This window comes from Ammodytes marinus (assembly GCF_949987685.1).
Source record: "Ammodytes marinus genome assembly, chromosome: 9".
Classification (NCBI taxonomy): domain Eukaryota; kingdom Metazoa; phylum Chordata; class Actinopteri; order Uranoscopiformes; family Ammodytidae; genus Ammodytes; species Ammodytes marinus.
Window position 1 is genome coordinate 7,404,107 of NC_137213.1, and position 23,659 is coordinate 7,427,765.

At 41.0% G+C, this 23,659-nt stretch overlaps 1 protein-coding gene across 1 annotated transcript in view; it reads right to left on the minus strand.

Moving 5' to 3' along the window:
• Positions 1-23,077, minus strand: part of LOC307255660 (sodium channel protein type 2 subunit alpha-like) — a gene marked incomplete at both ends in the record, with an annotated part of 59,521 nt that extends 36,444 nt beyond the window's left edge. The window contains 15 exons of the mRNA XM_080034396.1: positions 1,764-2,120; positions 3,883-4,056; positions 5,801-6,039; positions 8,148-8,277; positions 8,885-9,256; positions 9,621-9,812; positions 9,912-10,109; positions 11,119-11,260; positions 16,930-16,993; positions 17,113-17,355; positions 17,463-17,554; positions 18,983-19,111; positions 20,412-20,492; positions 21,408-21,553; positions 22,811-23,077. Coding sequence (XP_079890522.1) covers positions 1,764-2,120; positions 3,883-4,056; positions 5,801-6,039; positions 8,148-8,277; positions 8,885-9,256; positions 9,621-9,812; positions 9,912-10,109; positions 11,119-11,260; positions 16,930-16,993; positions 17,113-17,355; positions 17,463-17,554; positions 18,983-19,111; positions 20,412-20,492; positions 21,408-21,553; positions 22,811-23,077 — 2,826 coding nt within the window. The remainder of the gene's footprint in view (positions 1-1,763; positions 2,121-3,882; positions 4,057-5,800; positions 6,040-8,147; positions 8,278-8,884; positions 9,257-9,620; positions 9,813-9,911; positions 10,110-11,118; positions 11,261-16,929; positions 16,994-17,112; positions 17,356-17,462; positions 17,555-18,982; positions 19,112-20,411; positions 20,493-21,407; positions 21,554-22,810) is intronic.
• Between the last annotated feature and the right edge of the window lie 582 nt (positions 23,078-23,659).

Here is a 23,659-nt window from a genome sequence, read left to right on the forward strand (position 1 = left end):
AAGCCTAGAAGAAAAATACTGAGAAGCAAAATATTTGGAATTTGACATGAAAAACACAAAACATCCTCTCACCTGAAATGCAGCAGTCGAACTCCAAGGAAGTCTATGTATGTGACCTCTGATCCCAATTCTGGACCTTTTTTATATCAACATTTCAGAGCTAGCGCGCTCTGGTGGCGAGATATAACGAATGTGACATCCAACCCATGTGACAAATTACCCCGTTCTCCCCTACTTTGCTTCTGAAAATTAAGCACAAGCAGTTTGAATTGGGAGAAAAACCTGGACCATTGCTGTCGCGTCAGCTGAGAGGTGCACAAGCCAGTAGAGCCATTCCCAAGATTAAAGCTCCTTCAAGTTCTTTAGTCACAGACCCTGCTTTACAAATTGCACTATAGTGCTATGACTGATAAACTTATATATGATATTGAATTTTGGCGAACACTTCCTCTATCCAGGAAAACCAGCAAAATGGTGTCCTATATATATATATATATATATATAGATATATATATATATATATATAGAGGACTGAATTGATTGCTGTGCATATGATGCTAATTCTAATGAGTGTTAAACATGATATGGAAGAACATTTGTTTCTCTTTTGGACTTGCATTGTCTCTTGATAATTTATGTAAAGTAAAATTTAAGTAAAAATAGAATGAAACAAAATCCTGAGAATAGATAAGGGGGAAAAATAGATAATTTTATTCAAATCAAATCTAGATTTTACTCAAACAGCTGACTACAACGTGGCATTTTATCTTTGACCATAAATAAACTGCGCAACTGCTGGCTGCCAGTGCATCCGGGATTTTTCTAAATCTCTTCTCATTAACGTTAGCTTACAGGAACCAGCTGGATAGCAATACGCCATATGGGTGGACCAACGAATGTATCCTCTCTTTCGCAGAGTTGTGTACAAACAGAGTGATTCACACAGATGAACCGTGCGCAATGATGTGCAAGTTCCATTTCATCAATGCTTCAAACGCACTACCTGTTTAAATCGCCAGACCGACAGCGAGATCACTGTGGCCTCGTCTGATCCTATGTACAATCTTTAGGTCACAATTTCACCCATGGGGCTTATTTCATTATCAGTGGATAAAACATCCAGTCCTGCCGGACATGAGACTGCTGTAAAGCCGCTCCTTTTGTATCTCAGAGAGTGTCTGTTGCATGACATGTGCAGATAATATATATATTGCTTGGGACAACAGATGGTTTATGTGTCGTCCAGACATGATCTGTTTTGAGGTCCGCTAATGCTAATCTGCAAGACAGCAAGCATGATGCTGGAACAGAAGCGTTTTCTCAGCTTGTGTTAAAGAGCACTGAAGGAAAAGTGCACAAACCACTGCAGCTTCACAATTTTCTGAGTTTTACAAAATGTGTCATGGCGAGGCAACCATGACCATTCAAGGATTTCCCACTCTTACAATATGAAATCACCAATCCTCATTGGTGCCACGTAATCCCTGATTACTCATGACGTCATCATTAGGATTTGACATCAGTTTCAGTCGGTTGCATTGGGGTGTTATGGAAATTCTCCCTAGGCAGACTTCCTGCTTTATACCAGCCCCCATTTTTGATAGCAAGGTTTCTTTTAAAACTAGGCAGTCCATGGACATTGTAATGAAGGAACATTTCAATAAGCAAATTGACATTTGATTCAATTTGACACTCTTGACACAGATGAACAAGCTTTATCAAGCTCTGGGTACACAGTAAAAAAAATCCCATTTAATACTCACCACCAAGTTCCCAATGACCATGACCAACATAAACACCAGGATGCAGAGGGGCTGCCCGGCCACTTCCATACAATCCCACATGGTCTCGATCCATTCTCCACACAGCACTCGGAATACAATCAGGAAGGAGTGGAAGAAGTCCTTCATGTGCCAGCGCGGCAGCTGACAGTCAATGGAGATCTTACATACACAGTCCTGGTAGTTCTTGCCAAACAGCTGCATGCCCACCACAGCGAAGATGAAGACAATGATGGCCAGCACCAGCGTCAGGTTTCCCAGGGCACCCACCGAGTTGCCGATGATCTTGATAAGGGTGTTGAGGGTGGGCCAGGATTTTGCCAGCTTGAAGACTCGTAACTGTTGAAAAGAACAAGGTTAGTAAAATCAAATGAGGCTCCATCTTTACAAGAAACTGTTTCTTTAGTTAGTTTGATGTAGATCTGATGAAATGATCTCAACTTCAGAATTTAATCTTTTTGAAATATTTGAATTCTCAGATGAAAGTTTAGTGTCGATGAGTGCTAGGCGGATTTTTAGAAATAATGAAATGTTGTTTAAGTTTTTTCATATAATATTAATGTTAGTTTAATTGACTATATTAGAACATCTCTCATCTCCAACCACTTATAAGGGGACAGGTCGCGGGAGCTGGGGGCAGCAGCTCCAGCAGGGGATCCCAAACTTCTCTTTCCCGGGCCACATTAACCAGCTGTGACTGGGGAATCCAGAGGCTTGAAGATATAATCTCTCCAGCTAGTCCTGGGTCTTCCCTGAGACCTCCTCCCAGCTGGACGCTCCTGAAACACCTCCCTAGGGAGGCGCCCAGGGGTATCCTTACCAGATGGCCGAACCACCTCAACTGGCTCCTTTCAACGCAACAGTGCGGTAAAGCGAGTGCAATACCGCCCCCTGCTGCTATACGATCATTCAGCCAATCTGACGCTCCATTGTTCCCCCACTCCCAAATAAGACCCCAAGGTACTTGAACTCCTTCACTTGCGGTAAGGACTCATTCCTTTATTCCATACCTACACTCAACAAAAATATAAACGCAACACTTTTGTTTTTGCTCCCATTTTTCATGAGATGGACTTAAAGATCTAAAATTCATTCCAGATACACAATTGTACCATTTCTCTCAAACGTTGTTCACAAATCTGTCTAAATGTGTGATAGTGAGCACTTCTGCTTTGCTGAGATAATCCATCCCACCTCACAGGTGTGCCACATCAAGATGCTGATCTGACATCATGATTAGTGCACAGGTGTGCCTTAGACTGTCCACAATAAAAGGCCACTCTGAAATGTGCATTTTTTTGCTTTATTGGGGGTATGGGGACTCAGAACCAGTCAGTATATCTGGTGTGACCACCATTTGCCTCATGCAGTGCAACACATCTTCTTCGCATAGAGTGTATCAGATTGTCAATTGTGGCCTGTGGAATGTTGGTCCACTCCTCTTCAATGGCTGTGCGAAGTTGCTGGAGACGGCTTATGGTGGAGAAATGAACATTCAATGCACGAGCAACAGATCTGGTTGACATTCCTGCTGTCAGCATGCCAATTGCACGCTCCCTCAATGCTTGTGGCATCTGTGGCATTTTGCTGTGAGACAAAACTGCACATTTCAGGGTGGCCTTTTATTGTGGACAGTCTAAGGCACACCTGTGCACTAATCATGATGTCAGATCAGCATCTTGATGTGGCACACCTGTGAGGTGGGATGGATTATCTCAGCAAAGCAGAAGTGCTCACTATCACACATTTAGACAGATTTGTGAACAACGTTTGAGAGAAATGGTACAATTGTGTATCTGGAATGAATTTTAGATCTTTAAGTCCATCTCATGAAAAATGGGAGCAAAAACAAAAGTGTTGCGTTTATATTTTTGTTGAGTGTATATTAGAACATGCCATCCATTATTAGCTTTTATATAGCCTATATATCTCATTTGATTTGTCACATTTGTAAAAGGAATATAAGGGCAAACAGTGTCAAATAGCTAATAGTGAAAAAGCCTGATCACCTCTGTCTCTCTGCACTATCAATAAAGCATAAAAATGCCCAAAAAATACCTTTAAAAAAAATACGTGAGTGAGAGTCATAGATTTCGGTTACCAGTCTGAAAGATCTCAGGACAGACAGCCCCTCTACATCGGAGAGACCCAACTCCATTAGACTGAGGCACACAATGACTCCGTCAAATATATTCCAGCCCTGCTGGAAGTAGTAGTAGGGGTCCATTGCAATCAGTTTCAGCACCATCTCAGCAGTAAAGATCCCTGTGAACACCTAGAAAAAACAGAGGTGGACAGAAAAATTATGAGCAGGTAAAAGGGCCAACATTTACCATTCTGAATGCATTTCTTTACACACACACACAGACACACACACACACACACACACACACACACACACACACACACACACACACACACACACACACACACACACACACACACACACACACACAGTCTCTCTCTCTCTCTCTCTCTCTCTCTCTCTCTCTCTCTCTCTCTCTCTCTCTCTCTCACACACACACACACACACACACACACACACACACACACACACACAGTATATGTGTTACAGTTTATCACCACCCGACTCTACACTGTAAAAGGGATTTTGGGTTTAAGTCTGCTGGACTATAGTTATCATGCTGAGTGAACTCATTGGCTGTGACAACTAAGTAAACCGAGTATAACAACTTCAACTTGAAGAAAGACATGAAAACTTACAATAATTTATTCAATTAACAGCAGAAAATGAGTCAAGCCAATCACATATAGAAGTGCACGGGACATTTAGAGGCTTCAGTGACACCTTATAACACCTAGCCAATAAGATAGTGTTGCAGGCAGGGACATGAATGAAACCGGAGCAGAGGGAGAAACACAGAGCTGAAGAGCCAAAGTAGCGCACATTTTTATAAATTAACAATAACGGTTATTCCTCAAATAAATCGCCGATACCTGTATTCTGCAAAATGCCAAATATCAACCCTGATAAGTATATAGTTCTTCTAAATTATCTTTTTTACTTCAGATTATTTGACACATTAAGTTGAGTCAACAAACAATATGTTACTAGTCAGATGAACACATTTCTTTGAGTGACGTAGACGTGACACTTCAGTGTGACAAACTTGACTCAGTCACAGCAACAGATGACACGACTGAGTCAAGTTGAGTTAACAAATACTTTTTTACAGTGTACAGATTCACTAACTGATCATTTTAGTGTCTTTAGCTCAGTGTTGGGGCATACAAATACACACAGCACTGTTTGATTAAGTCTCTCTGTTATCATTAACCTTCCATAATCAAAAACTCCAAATGAATGCTAATGTTGCTCTGTATTTTCTGGATATTCAACTCAGGTGCTAATATAGTAAGGATGTCCATACAAATAGTCTTGTTCTAAATTGACCCAAAAAGTTTAAGTTGGTTGAAGTTGAGGTTTAGATCACTGAGATAAAGGTCAAGTTGAAAAAATATTAACCATTAGAGTATGCAATTCAAGATAAAGTTCGATTGTCCTCTTGTAATGTCCAAAATTGCTAGATCTGCACAATACACTATTTATTGCCCAGGCCCTTTCATAGAAATCTCTAAAGGTTTCTGAGATATCCAGCTAAAATGGACAAAAATCAAACAAACAGGAGGAAAAATATAAGCAACTTTGCAAATGCAAGGAATATTGTTAGTAAAAGTAAATGTATTATATCCATTTGTAAAAAACAATAGAGGGTATCAGTCCCACCTCCTGCTAAAATACCCCCTCTTAATCACAACAGGTTCAAGTAGACCCTTTCACAAAGGATCAACATGGCCCCATATGATGACCTTATGTCCAGCACAGCACTGGCTAAAAAAACCATCTGTGTGATATAGAACCTTATCTGAAGGAATGCCATTTGCCTCTTTACTTTCCTCTCGGTGAGGCTTTCAGTCCTCTCCACTCTTAACCCAATAGCACTTACGAGGAAGAAGTGTGTCACATGCTGGAAACCCTATCATTAAAAAACCCTTACCAGATTGCCCACTGAGAGCATGGTGTTGAACTCGTCAGTCATGGGGTAGTGTTCTAGGGCCATGAAGAGGGTGTTCAGCACAATACATATGGTGATACCCAGGTCCAGGAAAGGATCCATCACCATCATCTTCACCCACTCCTTCATCGTCAGCCACCAGGGGCAGCAGTCCCATATCAGGTACTTCTTGGCGAATGTGTACCAGCAGGGATGGCACTTTTGCCTCGACTCCTGCAGCTCTGCAAAGACACGCCAAGGACTATCCATCTGCAGGTCTTCAGTAAAATTCACAATTGCAAAGTAAGCCTGTGCTTTTGCTTTTGTTTCAAACACCAGTGGATATAACCTGAGGCCCAATAATGTACAACTCAGAGTATTATGCTATCTTCAATCTGTAAGGATTCTAAGGCACCATATAGCGAGAGCAAAAAGAACAATCTTTAAAGGTGCAGGGAGCATAGTGGCGTCATATAGTGGGGAAAGTTCTGGATTGCAACTCTCTGTGTCTCTACCCCTCCCAATGGCCCTCATTTATCAAACTTGCGTGGAAACTGGTCCAGATTCTGTCTCAAATACCTCCCTATGCCAGGTATCGCATGGGATTTATCAAACAGTCGTATCTCGCCAATCTCAGCGTACGCCAGGCCATTAATGATAAATGCGGCGGCTGAAAACAATCGTATCACGCCCCTATATTTTCTCAGTTTAGAGGCCTCGCCCAGAGGTTTTACGACATGGATATGCGCATTACGGCACAGAAGAGGAACTTCTCTGAAGTAGAAATTGACAGAATAACAGAAAGTAGAAAAAAAAAAATTCATTTCGGAGCATTAAAGAACGACGGCATCAAAGAACGACAGAAGGCAGCAGTTAGGAAGGAAATAACTGCTGCGGTCAACAGCGTTGGTGTTGACATAGTGGTAGAGGAGAAAAAGACGCACCAGCTGTCCGATAATCGTCCCCATAAAAGAAATACAGGTCTGCAGAGATTTGAATGATTAGAATGTATTGGCCCTTTTAGATTGCACTACTCAAAAGGGTTTTAAAAACTAAAAATAACACATTTTGCGTTTTACTGTATGACAGCATGCGCTTGGCACGAGTGGTCAGCCGGGCCGTCAGCTGCACAAGCCGACCCGGGCATCGATCAGCTGTGAGAGCGCCCACAGTCCTGCTCCACCAGCAGATCGGGAAAACGTCCCGGTTAACGGTGGAAAAAATCGCTCGCTTAAGCGATCAATGACACATTAAAAGAGGAACTATCATCTAAAAAGTGCGTCAAATAAATAAAATGTTAAGCTGAATGTTGTGCCGTGTATTTTTTATCATAAAGAGCAGTGTAGGCCAATACATATTTAATACTTAGGCTAACATTTTGAATGAATGCAGCCCCCGTGCCTTAGTGTCCCCCCAGCTGCTCCAAGACGGAGACAACTGCCCTCACGCAGTCCCATGCAGCGCTCCTAAGTGGCCGGTGTGCGCACTATTGAATCAGCTCTCCTACTCAGTTGCACACCATAAGCTGCACATGTTTAAGTGATTAATATCTTTATTTCGGTCTGAGCAAACACTGCATTTGTATTATCTTCTAATAATTGTCCAGCAAAGTCATCGGCTACCCGGCACAGCCTGCACTGCGAGTCCATGCTGTTTACAAACTTGCGTACACGAGCTGAGAGCTGGCGTGGGATTTGAGCGTACCCTACGCTCACGTCCATATTGATAAATGCCGAGGTTTGCGTGGAAATGTGCGTACACCCACTTTTCTGGTCTACGCACGGTTAATAAATGAGGGCCATTGTGAGAATTTACAGAAGCTACAGTGTGCTTTTAAGGAAAGGAACCTAGTTATTGAAGATGGCATCATCCACCACTGCCTCAAGTCTTTCCAAAACATCAAGTTATAAAATAAAGATGTACTAAAACACGTAAGGCCGTTAAGTTATCCATTATCTGCTACTGTAGAAAAATGCTGTTGCAACCTGCCCTACGCTCATTCTAAGGTAATAAAAGACACAACAACTTTTATTTTCAAGCAATTATACATTCATTAAAACATACTGGAATATTATATTCCATTTATACAAAATCTTTACACACTACACCTTTAAAGGAATAATTTGACATTTGGGGAATTTTGCATATTTGCTTTCTGGCTGAGAAACAACAGGCTGAGCTAGCCTATTTCTATCTAGGTAACAAAATCCAACTAACAGCGCTTCTTAAGCCTAATAATAAACACATATTATATGGACCGAGTTGAGTTCCAGGGTTTGTGCTGTGCCAATTTGCTGCTGGTTTTACCTTAAAAAAAAGTGAATATTTCCAAAAAAATATTCTTTCTCACCATCCATGGCATCACTGAAGAAGCTGACAGAGCTCAGGCCTCTTTTCCTGGGCACTGGAATAGGCTCAGTCCCTGTTGGGGAGGGGTGGGGGAGAGGTTTGGGAGCTGTGTCCTCCGTAATGGTGGACTTCTGGTACACAGAAAACACACAAACATTAAATGCAAGCCTAAGCAATTTTATTTGGTGGGTTAATTATTAAGCAGACAGGGTGCCCATGTTCCATTTGCATGCATGTAAATAAGGGTATATTCAAACATTTGGCGCAATATGCTCCCTTTGTAAAGGAAATAAGCCTTGTACAAATATAATTCAAATGACAAAGACTGGTGTTAATTATAGTGTTGCTATTTAACCCCATTTAAACCTGTGTATTGAATAGGTGCAATATTTTTATTCCTCTATTCCAAGTTTGTGAGCTTTGAATGATATTGAATTGATATTGAGTTATTTTATGGGGAAAATCTACAGTCAGGGGTTAAATCGATTGTGAGCTTGTATCAGATTTTGAAATGTAACAGTTCTGATGGAGCTCAAGTTTCTTCTGTAAGCGCTGCTAAACTTGGTGGGTTAGCGCCGGCATTAGTGAAAATTATTTCGTGGATATGGTGCTTAAACAGCGCAGATTGCCGGTGCAAATTATCTGCAAATCATGGAGCTATAAGAATGTGCAATGCTTTTCTTGTGGATCAAGCCTTTAGTGTACTACATCCTAATAAAAGTATCGTATTTTACTCACTGTATCATCCTTGACCCTCTCAGAGCTGTAAGCAGGTATGGAGGTGGGAGAATGTAGACCCACAGTGGTCACTCCGTTCTGGTCTAGGGAGATGTTGAGCCGGCCGTTGACGTTGAGGCTGGGGATGAACATTTGGGAGCAGTGGCTCCGCACGCTGCCTGTCCTTCTCTTCCATGGTGCTGCAATTGAATTGGTGCGACTCCTGAAGGCGTCCCCATGAACACTGTACTCGTCATCCCCGAAGTCGGCTTCTGAGTTATTTCGCACCCGAAAAGAGCTGAAGATGCTAGCCTGGCTCCCTCTCCTGGTGCTGAGCGGATGAGAGGAGAGCGTGGCCAGCAGAGGGTGGGCTGGAAGGGGAGACAGAGGAGGCTACGGAAACACAGACGATACGTTAGCTTCCATGTCTGCTGATAACAGGGTTGGTCGGTTATTACATTTTTGATACCTTTAAACCTTGCCCAAATTCTACTCCTGTACGCAGTATTACCATCAGGTTATACTGTATCTATCTCTACTTCAACGGTAGCCTATTTGTTTTAGTCTCTCGCCAAACACAATACTACAACATTTTTTACTGAACAGTTCTTGAACACATCACAATGTAGCTCTACAACCTAGTTGCATTTTTTGGGGGGACAAACTCGTTTGGGATGGACATCTTTTCTATCTATCCCTCTTCAGAGACGCCTAAGGCTGTGTGAAAGGTTCAGAGTAGTATTGTTGGGGGATATACCATTGGCTCATCCAATGGGTCAAAGTTCTCTTCATCAGCTTCCTCTGTTGTTTCCTCTGAAAACATCCTGAAAGACCGTCTTCTTCTGCTGTTGCTGCGACGAAGGCTGCCTTCTTTGGTCTTCAGACATAACGGAGACAACTCTGGGGACAAGACTGAGTCCGTTTCGTGCGCCAGTCTTTTTGATGCCGTCTTCACACAGAAAAAAAATTATTAAAGGACATTTTATTTGGTCTGACTTAAATTGAAAGCACACATGAAAAAATATGAATATGTGAGCGTTGCACCCACTCTTTGGTCTCTGCGAAGGTGCTCCATAGCCAGCTGAAACTCCCTCTCCTTCTGCCAGGCCTCAGCGATGGTTGCCTGATTCTGCTCCTCGTAGGCCATGGCCACCACGGCCAGGATGAGGTTGACCAGGTAGAAGGAGCCCAGGAAGATCACCAGCACAAAGAAAATCATGTAGGTCTTTCCTGCTGAGCGCAGCGTCTAAGGGGACCATACATGAAGTATGAACAATTAAACTCAAATGGAAACGGAAGATTGGGGTCTTTTTAAAACCTGAGTCCTGTTTTTAATCATTTATTTATTTTGGCATAATGTATGGTTATGATGAATAACATTTTGCTCACCAATTTCATTGCAGATAGGTTTCATATGTGACAAGGACACATGCACATTTGATAGGTTCAAAATTGTAATTTGGGTTTCTAATAGAACTGCTTTCATGGTGTAGTGTCGATTTATATTTCTCACAGTGTCATTGGTGAATCTCCTCTTTTCCGCCTCCGGCTGAAACGCTCAGTTTGAGAGTCTCTTAAAGCCCCACCTTCCAAAAAGCCCATTCTGCTCTGATTGTCCTTGAATCTAACTGCTGGTTTGAATCTAACTGCCAGTTAAGATTCAGGAGTACCTTGGGTGTGCTTATCACAGGAGGAGGTAGTGCTAAGTTAGGTTGGTAAAGGGGCCGCTGGGTTTTCCCCTTATGATGTCAAAAGGGGAATGAAATCTGAATGGGGTTTTGGAACACTGGTATTCAGAAATGTGGTGGAGGATAGGAGGGTTAATTTATCTAATATTTGGTAATATCTAGACACACAGGGGAGCCAAATTAATGTTGAAAAACTGCATTTTGCATAATAGGTGATCTTTAACGTAAGTTGTTTTGATGAAAACTGCAGATGGATAGAACTGCTAATGTTGCTTGCCCTTATGAACTATATTGTGGAGTGTTTAGACACTGCATCACCAATTTCCTAATTCAACCAGGTAACCAAAATACTACCAATGAATATAAATGTATGTCCAGTCTACAAAAATACAACCCAGGTTGTAAAAAACTACTTAAAACATAATTTTTTGACATTTAAGGTACAACTATTGCATTCTACTTTGTTTTTGTGGATCAATTGAAATGTTTGAGGATTTGAAAACATGGGATCATATTCACGGGGAGCAGCAAATCACCACAGACCACATGGAGATTCAATAATTGCACCTGCTGAAACAGCTTTTCCCAGGCGTCTTGCGTCATGAGTCGGAAGAGGGCCAGAAAGGCCCAGCCGAAGGAATCAAAACTGGTGTAGCCATAGTTTGGATTCCTCCCTACTTTTAGGCAGTCAAATCCATCTGGACACTTCCTGTAAAGCACACACAGTAGAGAGGTGAAAGACAGACGTTTACGGAACAACACTGATAAAAACATAGGCAGTGCACAATCAAATCGAAGGCAGCTGGGACAGATATAGCCGTGGTAGCGTGCAGGCTGCTTCACCACCATTTAAAACAGCCCCAGTATCTACATGTGTCCCTGTGGCCTTTGACTCCACAGTGTAGAGGAGTGGATGAGTCAGTAAGTATGTGCACTGCTATCATCAGCATTATTTCAACTGAAGAGGGCACTTGAAATTGGTTCCAGGCCTGAGCACTAAAATGCACTGGAGCAAAAGGGATTACGTTGAGCCAGATGGATATCAAATTGCAGTTCAAAAATGTCCAGCTCCATGCCTCCATCTCTGATCTTCATTGTCAGCATAGTGGCATTACAGCAAATATTTAAGTCCAGCAGCTGAGAACAAGCTGGACTGCCATGTCAATCTGAGTGCAGAATAATTTCGTAATGGCTGGGAAACATCTGGGTGGCAGAGCGCTGCTGCTGTGATAACAGCTGTAGATCTCACCAAGCAGCCAGCTGAGCAGTAGCGCTCGCTAATATCCAGAGGTGAGTACAGAGGAGGCTGTGTGAGGCCAGCAGCATCTACCTGTCTGCACTGCCCAGCATGGCACCAATCTGTTCGTCTCTTTTGCTCAATGTGACATAACCGGCAGATACTGCAAGTGCTGTTTTGAAGGAACTCACAGTGGCGTTGCACATTGTAGCCCATTAGTTTAGTTTAGTTTAGTTTTATTTATTCGTCACATACACAATTGCACAGGGCAATGCATAGTGAAATTCTTATAACAGTCCGGCTGTAATTCAGCTATGTAAAGTGCAAGATTATAATAATGAATGGGTGGTCATTGGGTGGTGGGCTAAGTGACATTGTCAGTCTGCTTTAACAGTCTGATGGCCTGGAGACAGAAACTCATCCTCTCTGTGTTGGCCCTCCAGACGGTAGCGGCTCCCTGAAGGCAGCAGGGTAAACAGGCTGTTGTTGGGGTGAATGACATCACTAGTGATCTTTTTGGCTCTTTGTCTGCATTGTTTGATTCGAATGTCCTGCAGATTGGGGAGGCTGGTCCTGATGATTCTCTCAGCTGAGCAGACCACCCTTCTTAGAGCCAACTGATCTTGCTTGGTGGCGCTCCCCATCCAGGTGGTACTCCCACTCAGAATGCTCTCTATGTGAAATGAAAGGCCTAATGTGTGGGAGTTTAAAGTCTTCTGAGATGGTAGAGACGCTGACAGACTTTCTTAACAACGGTGTCGGTTTGACAGCACCATGATAGGTCCTGTGTGATGTGAACACCGAGGTATTTGAAGCTGTCCACCCTCTCCACCAAGGCTCCGTTTATGCTGAGAGGTTGGAAGCTCCTCTGCTGTTTCCTGCTGAAGTCCACTATAAGCTCCTTGGTCTTTAGACGTTCAGCTTGAGGTTATTCTCCTCACACCAGTCCATTAGGTGTTTGATCTCAGAGCGGACGGCATCATCAGGTCTCATCCTTACTTGAGATCAGGCCCACCACAGCTGTGTCATCAGCAAACTTGACCGTGGGGTTGGAGTCTAAGGTGGCAATGCAGTCGTATGTGTGAAGAGAATACAGCAGAGGGCTAAGCACACAGCCCTGGATGAACTATATCGTGCCATGTGAGTATATCACAATGCTGTTCAATTGACAAAACTGCCTAAAATGAATCTGTTCAAGCTTCTCAGTTGTGAGGATTTGCTGCTTTTCCTTCCTATGGTTTAGCACTATTGGTCAAAAACCAGTCAACTGAAGACATCACCTTTAGCTTCAGGAATTTGTGCTGGGCATTTCTCATCTTTTTTTTTGTATACATTTTGAACTATTATTCCATAGGAAAATAATAAAAATATGCAGATTATTAGTTGATAATGAAAGAAATACCGCAATTCTGTTTATTAAATACTATAATCCAATTCATGGAATACAAAGACTGCATGGGAAGTATGAAATCAGTCTAAATAAAAAAAATAAAAAAAAAGTCTTTAGCCAAAATCATTCAAGTATCTTCCAATCCATGGTATCTTATACTATGACACTATATGGCCAATGTCATGTTGGATTTAATTTTCTCTGTAAAAACTAATCGGAGCAGCTTTGTTTGGCTGCCTAACACTGAATGCACACAAATGGACTACACAGACACTAATGTTGTTGCCACACTGCTTGCTGGCTAATGTTGTCACGCCATGCCACAAGCCTTGACCCAGCCAGCATGGAGCCCTAATGGTATTAGCGCAGGGAAGAGCAGAATATAGTCATACTGGTGTACATCCTTTAGTGTATGACTTTGTCTTTGGAAATACATTGGAAGTCCTGAAGTGTAATAATACGGTAGTAATAATTATCAATTTAATTAACTCTGACTCAGTCCCATTCCAGAAAATATAGAAATACTGTAAATAAATACAAATTGCACATACTTTACATGACACCTAACCATTCAAGGTAATCATTGTTTTGAATTGATCTCTGTTCAATATTAAAATCAGTAAGCAGAGTCTTGACTAGCTTTTACATTTGAGTCATTGCACTTTAATGCAGTTTAAAGTTTTCACATCATTGCTCATAACTATAATGTCACACAGGCAAAAAGCTACAATCATGGACTGAACATAAATGAATGGAACACTGGCTTCCTAGAGCACAAGCAAAAATATATATATAAAAAAAATCGAAAACTGACGTGACTAATTAAAAAAAAAAGAAGTAGTAAACACAAAATGTAAGCCTATAAATAATTTTCAGTTGCGGAGTGCGGTACTATACGGGTGTGTAAGAGCTCAATGGAAGCTCTTTGCTAACAGGTTTCCTTTATTCGTTAGACAGTGTTATGTCCTTATATACTTCCTGCAGTCTGTGTAACAGAGCAGCTAAAGAACATCTGTCATCTACAGCAAAGTGTTTTCCCTCTGTGGTGGGCGGTGAGTTTCCATGCCCTCATCACCATTCTTGTCAAAGGCAAAAGTTGAAAGTAATAATCCTTGATGCACAGTGGCTTTAAGATGGGGAGGGATAAGCATTTGTCTGAACTCTACAGTACGCACAATGAAAATGCAGCTCGGACCTTTGAGCAAATCATTTGTCACAAACTTATTTTTTTTGTTACCATCAAGGCTGCAGATAGCATTTGAATATGTTTGTGCATGCATCTCCACATGTGCCTTTGTGTGTTTGTGTGCATTCGTGTGGCTGTGTGTGTCATCATAACGTTTACAAAGCTTTAATTTGGAAATCTACTCAGGGATTACTTGTTGGAATACACTCAAAAGATTAAGCATCCTCTATGTTTTACGTCCTCCATCCTGACCGGCTTAATATCTTGCCCGTCTCCACAGCAATCCTCAGGAAGTTCCATATAAACGTCACAGAAATGAAACGGCTGTCTCCATCGTTTTGACGACAGACACATGAGACACCTCATGGTTACTATTAACCTATAAACCAGCAGGTGCCAAACTGCGCCATTCTGTCCTTGATTTTAAGTGAATCTGACCACAAAGAAATTAACATTTTAATAAATACCTTAGTAATGAGAGAGTAAAATGAAAGTGAGACCAAAAGACTAATACTCCCTGTTTTCTTATTGTCCAAAAAGCCATAATAATAATAATAAACCCATTAGACACAGAAAAAAAGATTAAAGCTGAACGAGAGTGATCCCAGTCCACTGTTGGAGCTCCACAAATTGCAGAAATGCAAACAACAGGCAAACAAACCACATAATAATTCAAATTGGAGGTTATGTTTGGGACAGCTGGATAGGTCACATTGGTACAAGTCTGATCTTACTGACCTACTTTTCATGGAAGTTTAATTATGTAATTTACCACTGAATTCCCTCACATGTCTGCTAAAAAAAATTACCAAATCAGATTTGACTTCTTGGGAGATTATGTTCCTGTGTTTTGAAGGAGAGGGTATAGAGAGAGATTAAAAAGGAAAGGCTAGCTATACCCTGATTCCAATGGAACAATGTCTATATTTTGTTAGTGAGTCATTAAAATACTTTATTGATATCAATATTAGCTTAATGCAATTCAAAAAGGTCTCTAACACCTAAAATCTCTCTTGAAAATATTGAATAAATCAAGAAAAGGTTATCTTCAAATTTCTTTTTCATCGTAGCTTTAAAAGAGGTCTACTGTTAGAATTGTAATATTGTCCATTGGAAAAATGAGTGAGACTTTTACTTCCAGATGCAGGTTCTCCCAAAATGGTTCCTCACACTTCACACTGTTAACTAACTACAGTTTTTTTTAGATAACGGTGGTTGAGTTTTCGCCTATAGCTCTTTCTGTCAGTGTGGTTATATTATTACTCCTACTCCTACCAAAACCTTTGTTACAAGAGAAGAAAAAGTGTCCTGTGTGTAGCCTATTCAGTCACTTTGAACACCAATTTCTCAAACATTTTACAACGAAACAAATATTCTGCAGCTTTTCCTGCTGTCTGAAAGAGCCCCTGAACCTTTCACATCAAAGAAGCCTTTGCTTGAAAAATGACTTCAACAATAGATTCAGTTTCCAACTGTTTGTATTTTGCCTCTTATCAACATTTTATCAGCAGCATATGTGCATATACTATTTGAGCAATACTCCTTTACTTTCAAGTGTTAACCTGATACAAATTAATTTTTTTTGTCGAAAAAATCAAGTTGTTTGCATTCTTTAACCACACAGAATTATTTGAGGATACCATATGGTATGTTCCTACAACATAAAAAGGTTCAATACATAAGCCCCTTTTTTAGAGTGTAAGAAATTAAAACAATATCTGCACTGAACCTCCCTGTAAAGCTTAAAATCATCACTGTTTTTATTTGTTATAATCCATTATATTGTATCATTAACAAGAGCATCTAATGGATGCCATTTGTTGAAGCTGCAGGATTTCAGATTCACACAGATGGGTATTTAGTTGAGTATAACCCTTGAACTGGGCCTGGCATTGGCATTGACTCATCCTGTTGTGTTTGTTTCAAAAGCATTTGGATTTACAGGATTATTCAGTGCGTCGGCTGAGTAGCAATATTTGGATGGTTTGACACTGTGCCTTTGATTGGGAACAAAGTCCATCCCTCCACACTTAACATCTTTGCATTTTTTAATTTATATCAATGTTTGAAATTAAATTAAAGGCAATTCTGGTACACAGACAGACACAAGCCGAGGAACTGCTTGAAGACAATATATCATCTCAAACATAAAACCTAATCATGTCACAGAGCTTTTGAGATCATGACATCTGCAACGACCCCCCCCCTCCCCCCTCTCTCTCCCCAGCTGGCAACTCCATGTTTCTCAGTAAAGGTTTCCAGTGGAGCCGTGGTGATTATCTACACCACATGTCTCTTGTACAGCCTCTGTCACGCTACAGCCCCCTCTCCTCCCCCTCCCCCAACGCCCCCTGAAGGGATCATTTCCCTATACATTACACCTCTAAGTCACAAAGCCCACCATCCACTGTTTTCTCTTGTTCTGCGAAAACTATTTAAGTTACTGTATCCAATTTTACCCTTGACATGCATGGGATCAAAAGCCATTAGACGCTGAATTTTTTCATATTATGTAATCGCCGGCAGATGACGAACAAGCAGTTGGCAGGACAAACACTCACTTACCCTGCATCGCTTCCATATCCACATATTAAGGCATCCTTTGCTCCTTCAACTTTGTAAAAATTATCTAAGGAGGGGGGAAAAGAACAAATTAGCATTATTTTTTGAACTTCACTGAATGTTCATGACACAGGACTGTGTGTTGAACATTATGCATGGCGTGACGTCTCTTGTCTTTGGGCTGACCTTCGCTGGTGAGGAAGTCCTCCGTAGAGCCCCAGGTTCGGTTGTTGCAGATGAAGGATTCGTTGGCGCTGTAGGAGGAGTTGACACAGTGCGTGAAGCTGCGGATGCACTTTTGCCGCAGCAGCCCCATGAAAAGCTGCAGGCCGATGAGGGCGAACACGCTGAGACAGAAGACGGTCAGGATCATGACGTCCGCCAGCTTCCGCACGGACTGGATCAAAGCGCCCACGATGGTCTTCAGACCTTGGCGGAGGAGTGGAGTCAATATTTTAATCGATCAAAAAAAGACAGGTGGACTTTTCCAACTATTTTGATATGTGGCCTGAGGTTTGACCTGATGCTTGTCTTACCAGGGATAACTGAGATGGTTTTCAGCGCTCGTAGAACTCTGAAGGTCCTTAATGCTGAGACGTTTCCGAGGTCTATAAATTCTGTCACATATCTGAAACATGATATAAGGAGATTTATCAATCTCTGCAGGAAGATTTAAGTATGACAGTCAGACATACCCAAATGTCTATTATGCTCATTTTCAGATTCAAAATTGTAATTTGGGTTTCAACTAGAAACTGTTTTCATGGTCTAGTCCCCAAAAAACCCTTTATATTTTTCTCAGCACCATTGCTGAATGTTCTCTTTGCAGCCTCTGTCTGACACGCTCATTACCAGTATGCTCTGATTGGCTCTGAATCTAACAGCCGGTTTAAACATAGCCTATCTGTCAGTTAGATTCAGGGATACATGGGGATGTGCTTATCACAGGTTGAGGTAGTGCTGAGTTATGTTGATAAGTTAGGGGGCATGGCTTCTCCCCTTATTATGTCATAGGGAGAGACATCTGATGGGGTTTTGAACACAGGTTTTCAGAAAGATGGAGCAGGAAAGGGAGAGGGTTGTATTTTCTCATACTTTGGGAGTCTCTAGTCTAGACACACTGCGGACCCATAACAATGATGAAAAACCATGAAAAGGTGCATTTGCATAATAGGTTACTTATTACCTTAACTGACATATGTTGATATGGGGAATGTGTTAGCAAAGAGTCACCTATTTCATTTACACATCCACCAGACACTTTGGAGTCTATCTCTGTATAACTTAAAAATCCAATATTCACTCTGCTTTCAACTCTGATTCTGTCTCAACCAGCTCCTGAGCTAAATATCTGTTTTTTTAATCTGCTAAATACTCCACTATATGTTCACCAGCTAGTTGTACACTGTCAGTTTACTGTTTGGAGGTGGGGATGTGACTTTGTGTTTTTTCTAAAAGACATACGCCTGCTGTTGCCAATAAAAATATGCCATAAGAACTGAGAGAGTGAAGACACTAAAACTCTCTTCGAGCTAAGCGGAATTCTTTCTGGGTTCATCACTACAGACAACTACCTTCGCCTACACGTGGTCCATTGTTAAAACAACAGCACAGCGTGAGTTTGGCTACTGGGAGAAGAGAAATGTCTGACTAATCAATCAAAAACAATTTAATCTGTAAAGGTAATGACGGCTTTCAGTGGGTCTACACCCAAAAAAGGGGATTTGTAACGCTGTTTTCAAACAGTCACCGTCCTATCAGGATGATTGGTCCCAGACAATGCTGCACAAATGCACACACAGGTCACTTGTCTAATCTGCCACCTGCATTGTTGCACACAGATCTCTGACCCCAACGGTAAGCTTATCGTTCATGGCATTACAAATCACCTCTCACTATGACTGACTGACCACAGTCACTTTGACATTAGTGGAAAACACTGAAAGAATGTTTATCTTTTTATCTGCCCATCATTACAGCAGGCACCAGAATACTGCCACAAACCAGCCAGGGGGAGAGTCCCTGGCCATAGAAGGAAAATATGATTGTTACTCACGCCATCACAATGACACTGAAGTCCAGCCAGTTCCATGGATCTCTCAGGAAAGTGAACGGCACTATGCAAAAGCCTCTGGCGAACATCTTTATTGCTGACTCGAAAGTGTAAATGCCAGTGAAAGTATACCTGAAAAACAATTCACAGAGAGGGGAAGAAAAATTCAGTTAGCTCTGAATCCAGTGTTTGCACAAAATGTATAGGTTTGGTTGGAGTGTTTAAATAAAAAAAACAAACATTAACAACGAGGACTAAAAGGCAAAGCATGAAAAATAAAATAAGGAGGGATGTCAAAACAGTCTCAAAACATATGAAATAGTACCCTAGTACACATGATGAATTTGTACATAAAAACATGTGAAAATTAAAGTAGGCCTATGCAGGACACTTAAAGGCCTACTTCACCAGTTTGAATATGAAGGTGTATTGAATTCTGAGATCCTATGTAGTATAAATGTGCGAAAAAAATTGAAATCAGTTCATCCTAGCCTGAGAAAAGGCAGAAAGAGTGTTTTTTTTAACCCTATATTTCTCTTTCTCGTGACATCACAGAAAGAGAAATATAGGGTTAAAAAAAACTTACTTTGTAAATATTACTGTGATGTCTTTTACTGTGACATCAAAGTAATATTTACAAAGTACGTTTTTTTTTAACCCTATATTTCTCTTTCTGTGATGTCACGAGAAAGAGAAATATAGGGTTAAAAAAAACTCTTTCTGCCTTTTCTCAGGCTAGGATGAACCGATTTCATTTTTTTTCGCACATTTATACTACATAGGATCTCAGAATTCAATACACCTTCATATTCAAACCGGTGAAGTAGGCCTTTAACTTATAAATACATTTTTAACAAAGTTTTCACAGAATAAAAAAAGGCATCACGAAGACTTTTACAGTGGTTCATTTAAATTATAATTTGTTTCCTGCTCGTAAACAGACTCCAGGTCTACCACAGTCAAATTGCAAAAATGTATTTACGCTCGGCTGCTTGTTGAAACGGATAAACACAAGTAGCCTGGATCTGTCCTACTAACAGAAAATAAAGCAAACTGTTCATCTTATTTTCCCCACATTTCTCAAACGTTGATTTCTAAAGAAAGATGCCAAAGTAAATTTACAAATCAAAAGTCCTTTCACAGATAGCATGCTGTATGATTGATGCTTAAAACGACTAAAAAGACCCACTGCTAATATCAACAACTTGGCTACATCTTCGACTTCATGCACATCGCAAGATTTCCATTTTCATTCCACATCCCATGCTTTATTTGAACATGCCTACATATTACATGCATCATATACTCACATGTATTTCAACTGATTCTTCAATCACCACTGACAAAACAACAAACCCCAGTAAAAATCCCTACATTAGAACACAGTTTCAATTTGTGTTAAGGCTTATGACCAAATGATGAGTGTACTTACTCCAGATACTTGGTCCATGGTGCCGGATCAGACATGGCCATGAAGCAACAGTTGGTCAGTATAGTGCACATAATAAACAGGCTGAACAATGTGGGAAAATGGGTTAAGGAAAGCGTATTGGGAAATAGTCATTTGCAGTCTTACAGTCAAGTGAATTGTTGTGATAAGCCAATAATATATCAGACAGTGTTGCATTGTAATCCTATGACATATAGCCAGGAGGATAAACCATCAATGTGCCTGCCAATGGCATTAGTTAGTTACTATTGACAATGACAACAATCAGATAATCCCAAATGTACTGTATGTAAATTCCATTCAGCATTAAACCAGGATGTGTTCCGATTTTCTCGAATGTATGAACGCAACAAAAACACAGGATCCATCAACTTCTAATTCAAAAAAAGAATAAAAAAAGTAATCTGAAAATTAAACCAAATACTTAGTTTTTTTGTGCCAATATGTGTCTACGTAGTTCAGGGCATAATGTTGTCAGTTAGTACAATTATCATTACATAGAAGATTAAATAACAGTTGATAGATGTTATTTGATAGATCATTAACTGTTTAGTCATATATAACAGAGAGGAGATCCAGAGGAAAGATTCCTTCCGGCATGCAAATTATTATGAATCATCTGTCTGAGAACTACTAGGCAGCTGTCACATGATGCGAAATCTCCTTGCTCTTATTTTATTTCAGAGATTAAAAGAGGGATATGAGGGGATTTGGTTGGCGATGCCAGAAAGGACCATTACAAAGCTCTTTCAAAAATGGGACTATGGAACACCATGGAATCATTACTTTGGGGAAAATTTTTCTCTACACAGTAGATCTTTAAATGTCAGGACGCCGACGTTCATACTTTTGCATGTTTTTGAATGGGTTGTAAAACACTGCTTTGCAAAAGCAATCCTTGAAGGCTAACCCTCACCCACAGCACTTTAGCTAAATAAACAATTACAAGAGTACTTCACGTTCATGGCAGGAAGACACAGGCGCTTGGTAATCAAAAAAGGATATGAATGGACTAAAACTTTTATGGCTAGTGTTCTGATGAAGTGAAATGGAGTAAAGATGTAAAGTGCAGATGTGGCACTGAATCTGAAGATGGCCTTCCCTTTGTTAAGTACTATAAAAGTCTGCAACGAAAAGAGAGAGAAAAAAAAGGAATCATTAGTGGAGGGAGAAAAAAATCCCATTTTTCTCACATTCTGTAATTAAAACAAATGTTTATCACAATGTAAAGACTCATTTTCCCATGATGTTCAGAAACACTGTTTTCAACTTTTGCAGAGCAGTTCTGAGCAGCAGTGAAGATGTTTTCATGGATGATATTGTTACTGCTGTGTTGAGTCTAGCACTCTGTCTACCATCTGTGTTAACCTCCAAGAAAGCAGTGAGTGCACTGCACACACACGCAAAGCCAGAGGCCAGTCGAGATAATGGAGGCAACTCCAAAGCGGGCTGAACCTTTCCCCAACAGATGTGGCATTTATTTAAATATTTCTCCGTCTTTGGATAATCCTCCCATCCAGCAGCGCATCACATGCCAAAACAAAGAGACCCTGAGAATGACTGCCACGTCCTTTTTTCATCTCTCGGTAAGCGGCACATTAATGGGCAGCAGCCTGATCTACTCTGCAAATCAAAACTTTGCGAATGCCATTTTGTGTACACAACAGATCTAAAGGGACGCAGCCGCTCTACTCCTGTCTTGGCTAGGATCACTGCTGCATCGTGTTAACAAGTCCAAATGAGAATAAACGTATCAGTTGATTAGTACACTAGCATTGCATCAGTTCACCCCCATTCAACATTTATTGAGATGTCAGACAATGTTTAAAGATGCAGAAACGTTTAACTCTTGGATCTGTTTAGTGAAAGCTATTTGAGGAAAACGAAAACAAAAGGAAAAAAGTTCACAATATTACAAGTAGTTCCTGGTAGGATCATTTGCCCATATGTCCAGTGTTTGCCATCTGTAATCATTCCTCCTGTTCATGTAAGCTTCAAGGGACAAATCCCACTGTCCTCATTCTGTGTAAAAATGAATTCCAAAGTTTAGCTGTAGATAATGTGAGGCTTCAACTGCCTGATATAGTATCATTACTTATCCCTCTACCGAGTCCAGGGATTTTTTAAAGGCCCCTACTTTCGGAGGTAATACCTTGACTGAATCAAACTGCCAAAGCCTCAAAACAAACTTTTTTTATTTGAACACCCAATGACGACAATGGATTTTGTCCCTAATCATTTCAAATACAGTCATATTCAGAAGAAGTCCTTCAATGGCATGTATGAAAAGAAAGAATGCCTGCTTTTTACTTCAGGTACATTTTGGTTATGTTGATGTAAACACACACAAAAACACACACACACACAGAAGAAGCACTCACCTTTTGGTTCTTGTAGTAGAACGGGTCAATGTCCTCCAGTGGCACCCCGATAAGTTCTTTAGGGATGTCACCGAAGATGCGTGGCAGCTGCTTGCCTGCCTCCAGGTCCATCCTGGGTTTGGGCGGCTCTGCGTTCCTGTGAGCGTCTTGGCAATCCTTGGCGTTCTTGGCCTGCTCCTCCGCAATCCGCTGCTCCAGCGCAGCCAAGGATTCGCGAGTGAACCGCCGCAAGCCATCAGGACCCGTTGGTAACAGCATGGCTGCCATCTTTTCATCCTGATTCTCCTGTACTAGAATTTACTTACAGCTACAGGCAAGGATATGTAGAAGAGAAGGAAGAAGGTTAGAAGACACAGAGTTAAAAGTAGTTTGGCTGTAAATTGAAAATAGCACAGTGCATTACTAAAAAAAATAAAAAAGACTCCCAATGCCATTGTGGATCTCCTCTTTTCAGCCTCTGTCTGAAATGCTCCGTTTTAGAGCCTGTCTATATAAGCCCTGCCTTCCAAAAAGCCCACTCTGCTTTGATTGGCCCTGAATCTAACTGCTGGTTTGAATCGAAGTGCCAGGTTGTTTTCTTTCCATTTCAGCCCTCCAAAATAACTCAGACCTATAAGCAATTTTTTCCTTTGCTTTTTTTGTGCATATGGTGACACTGCAAAGGGACTCAGACCCCTCTGAAGCCAACCAAACTCAGACCTACTCAGGAGATGGTCTGAGTTCGGTTTGCTCCAAGTCCTTGAGCTCCAGTTAAACTTTGTAATGTGAAAGAGGATAGAGGTCCCACCTGAGCTGAAGTGGAAAAGAAAGAGAACTGAGTCCTTTTTCAAATTTACTGACAATGTGAAC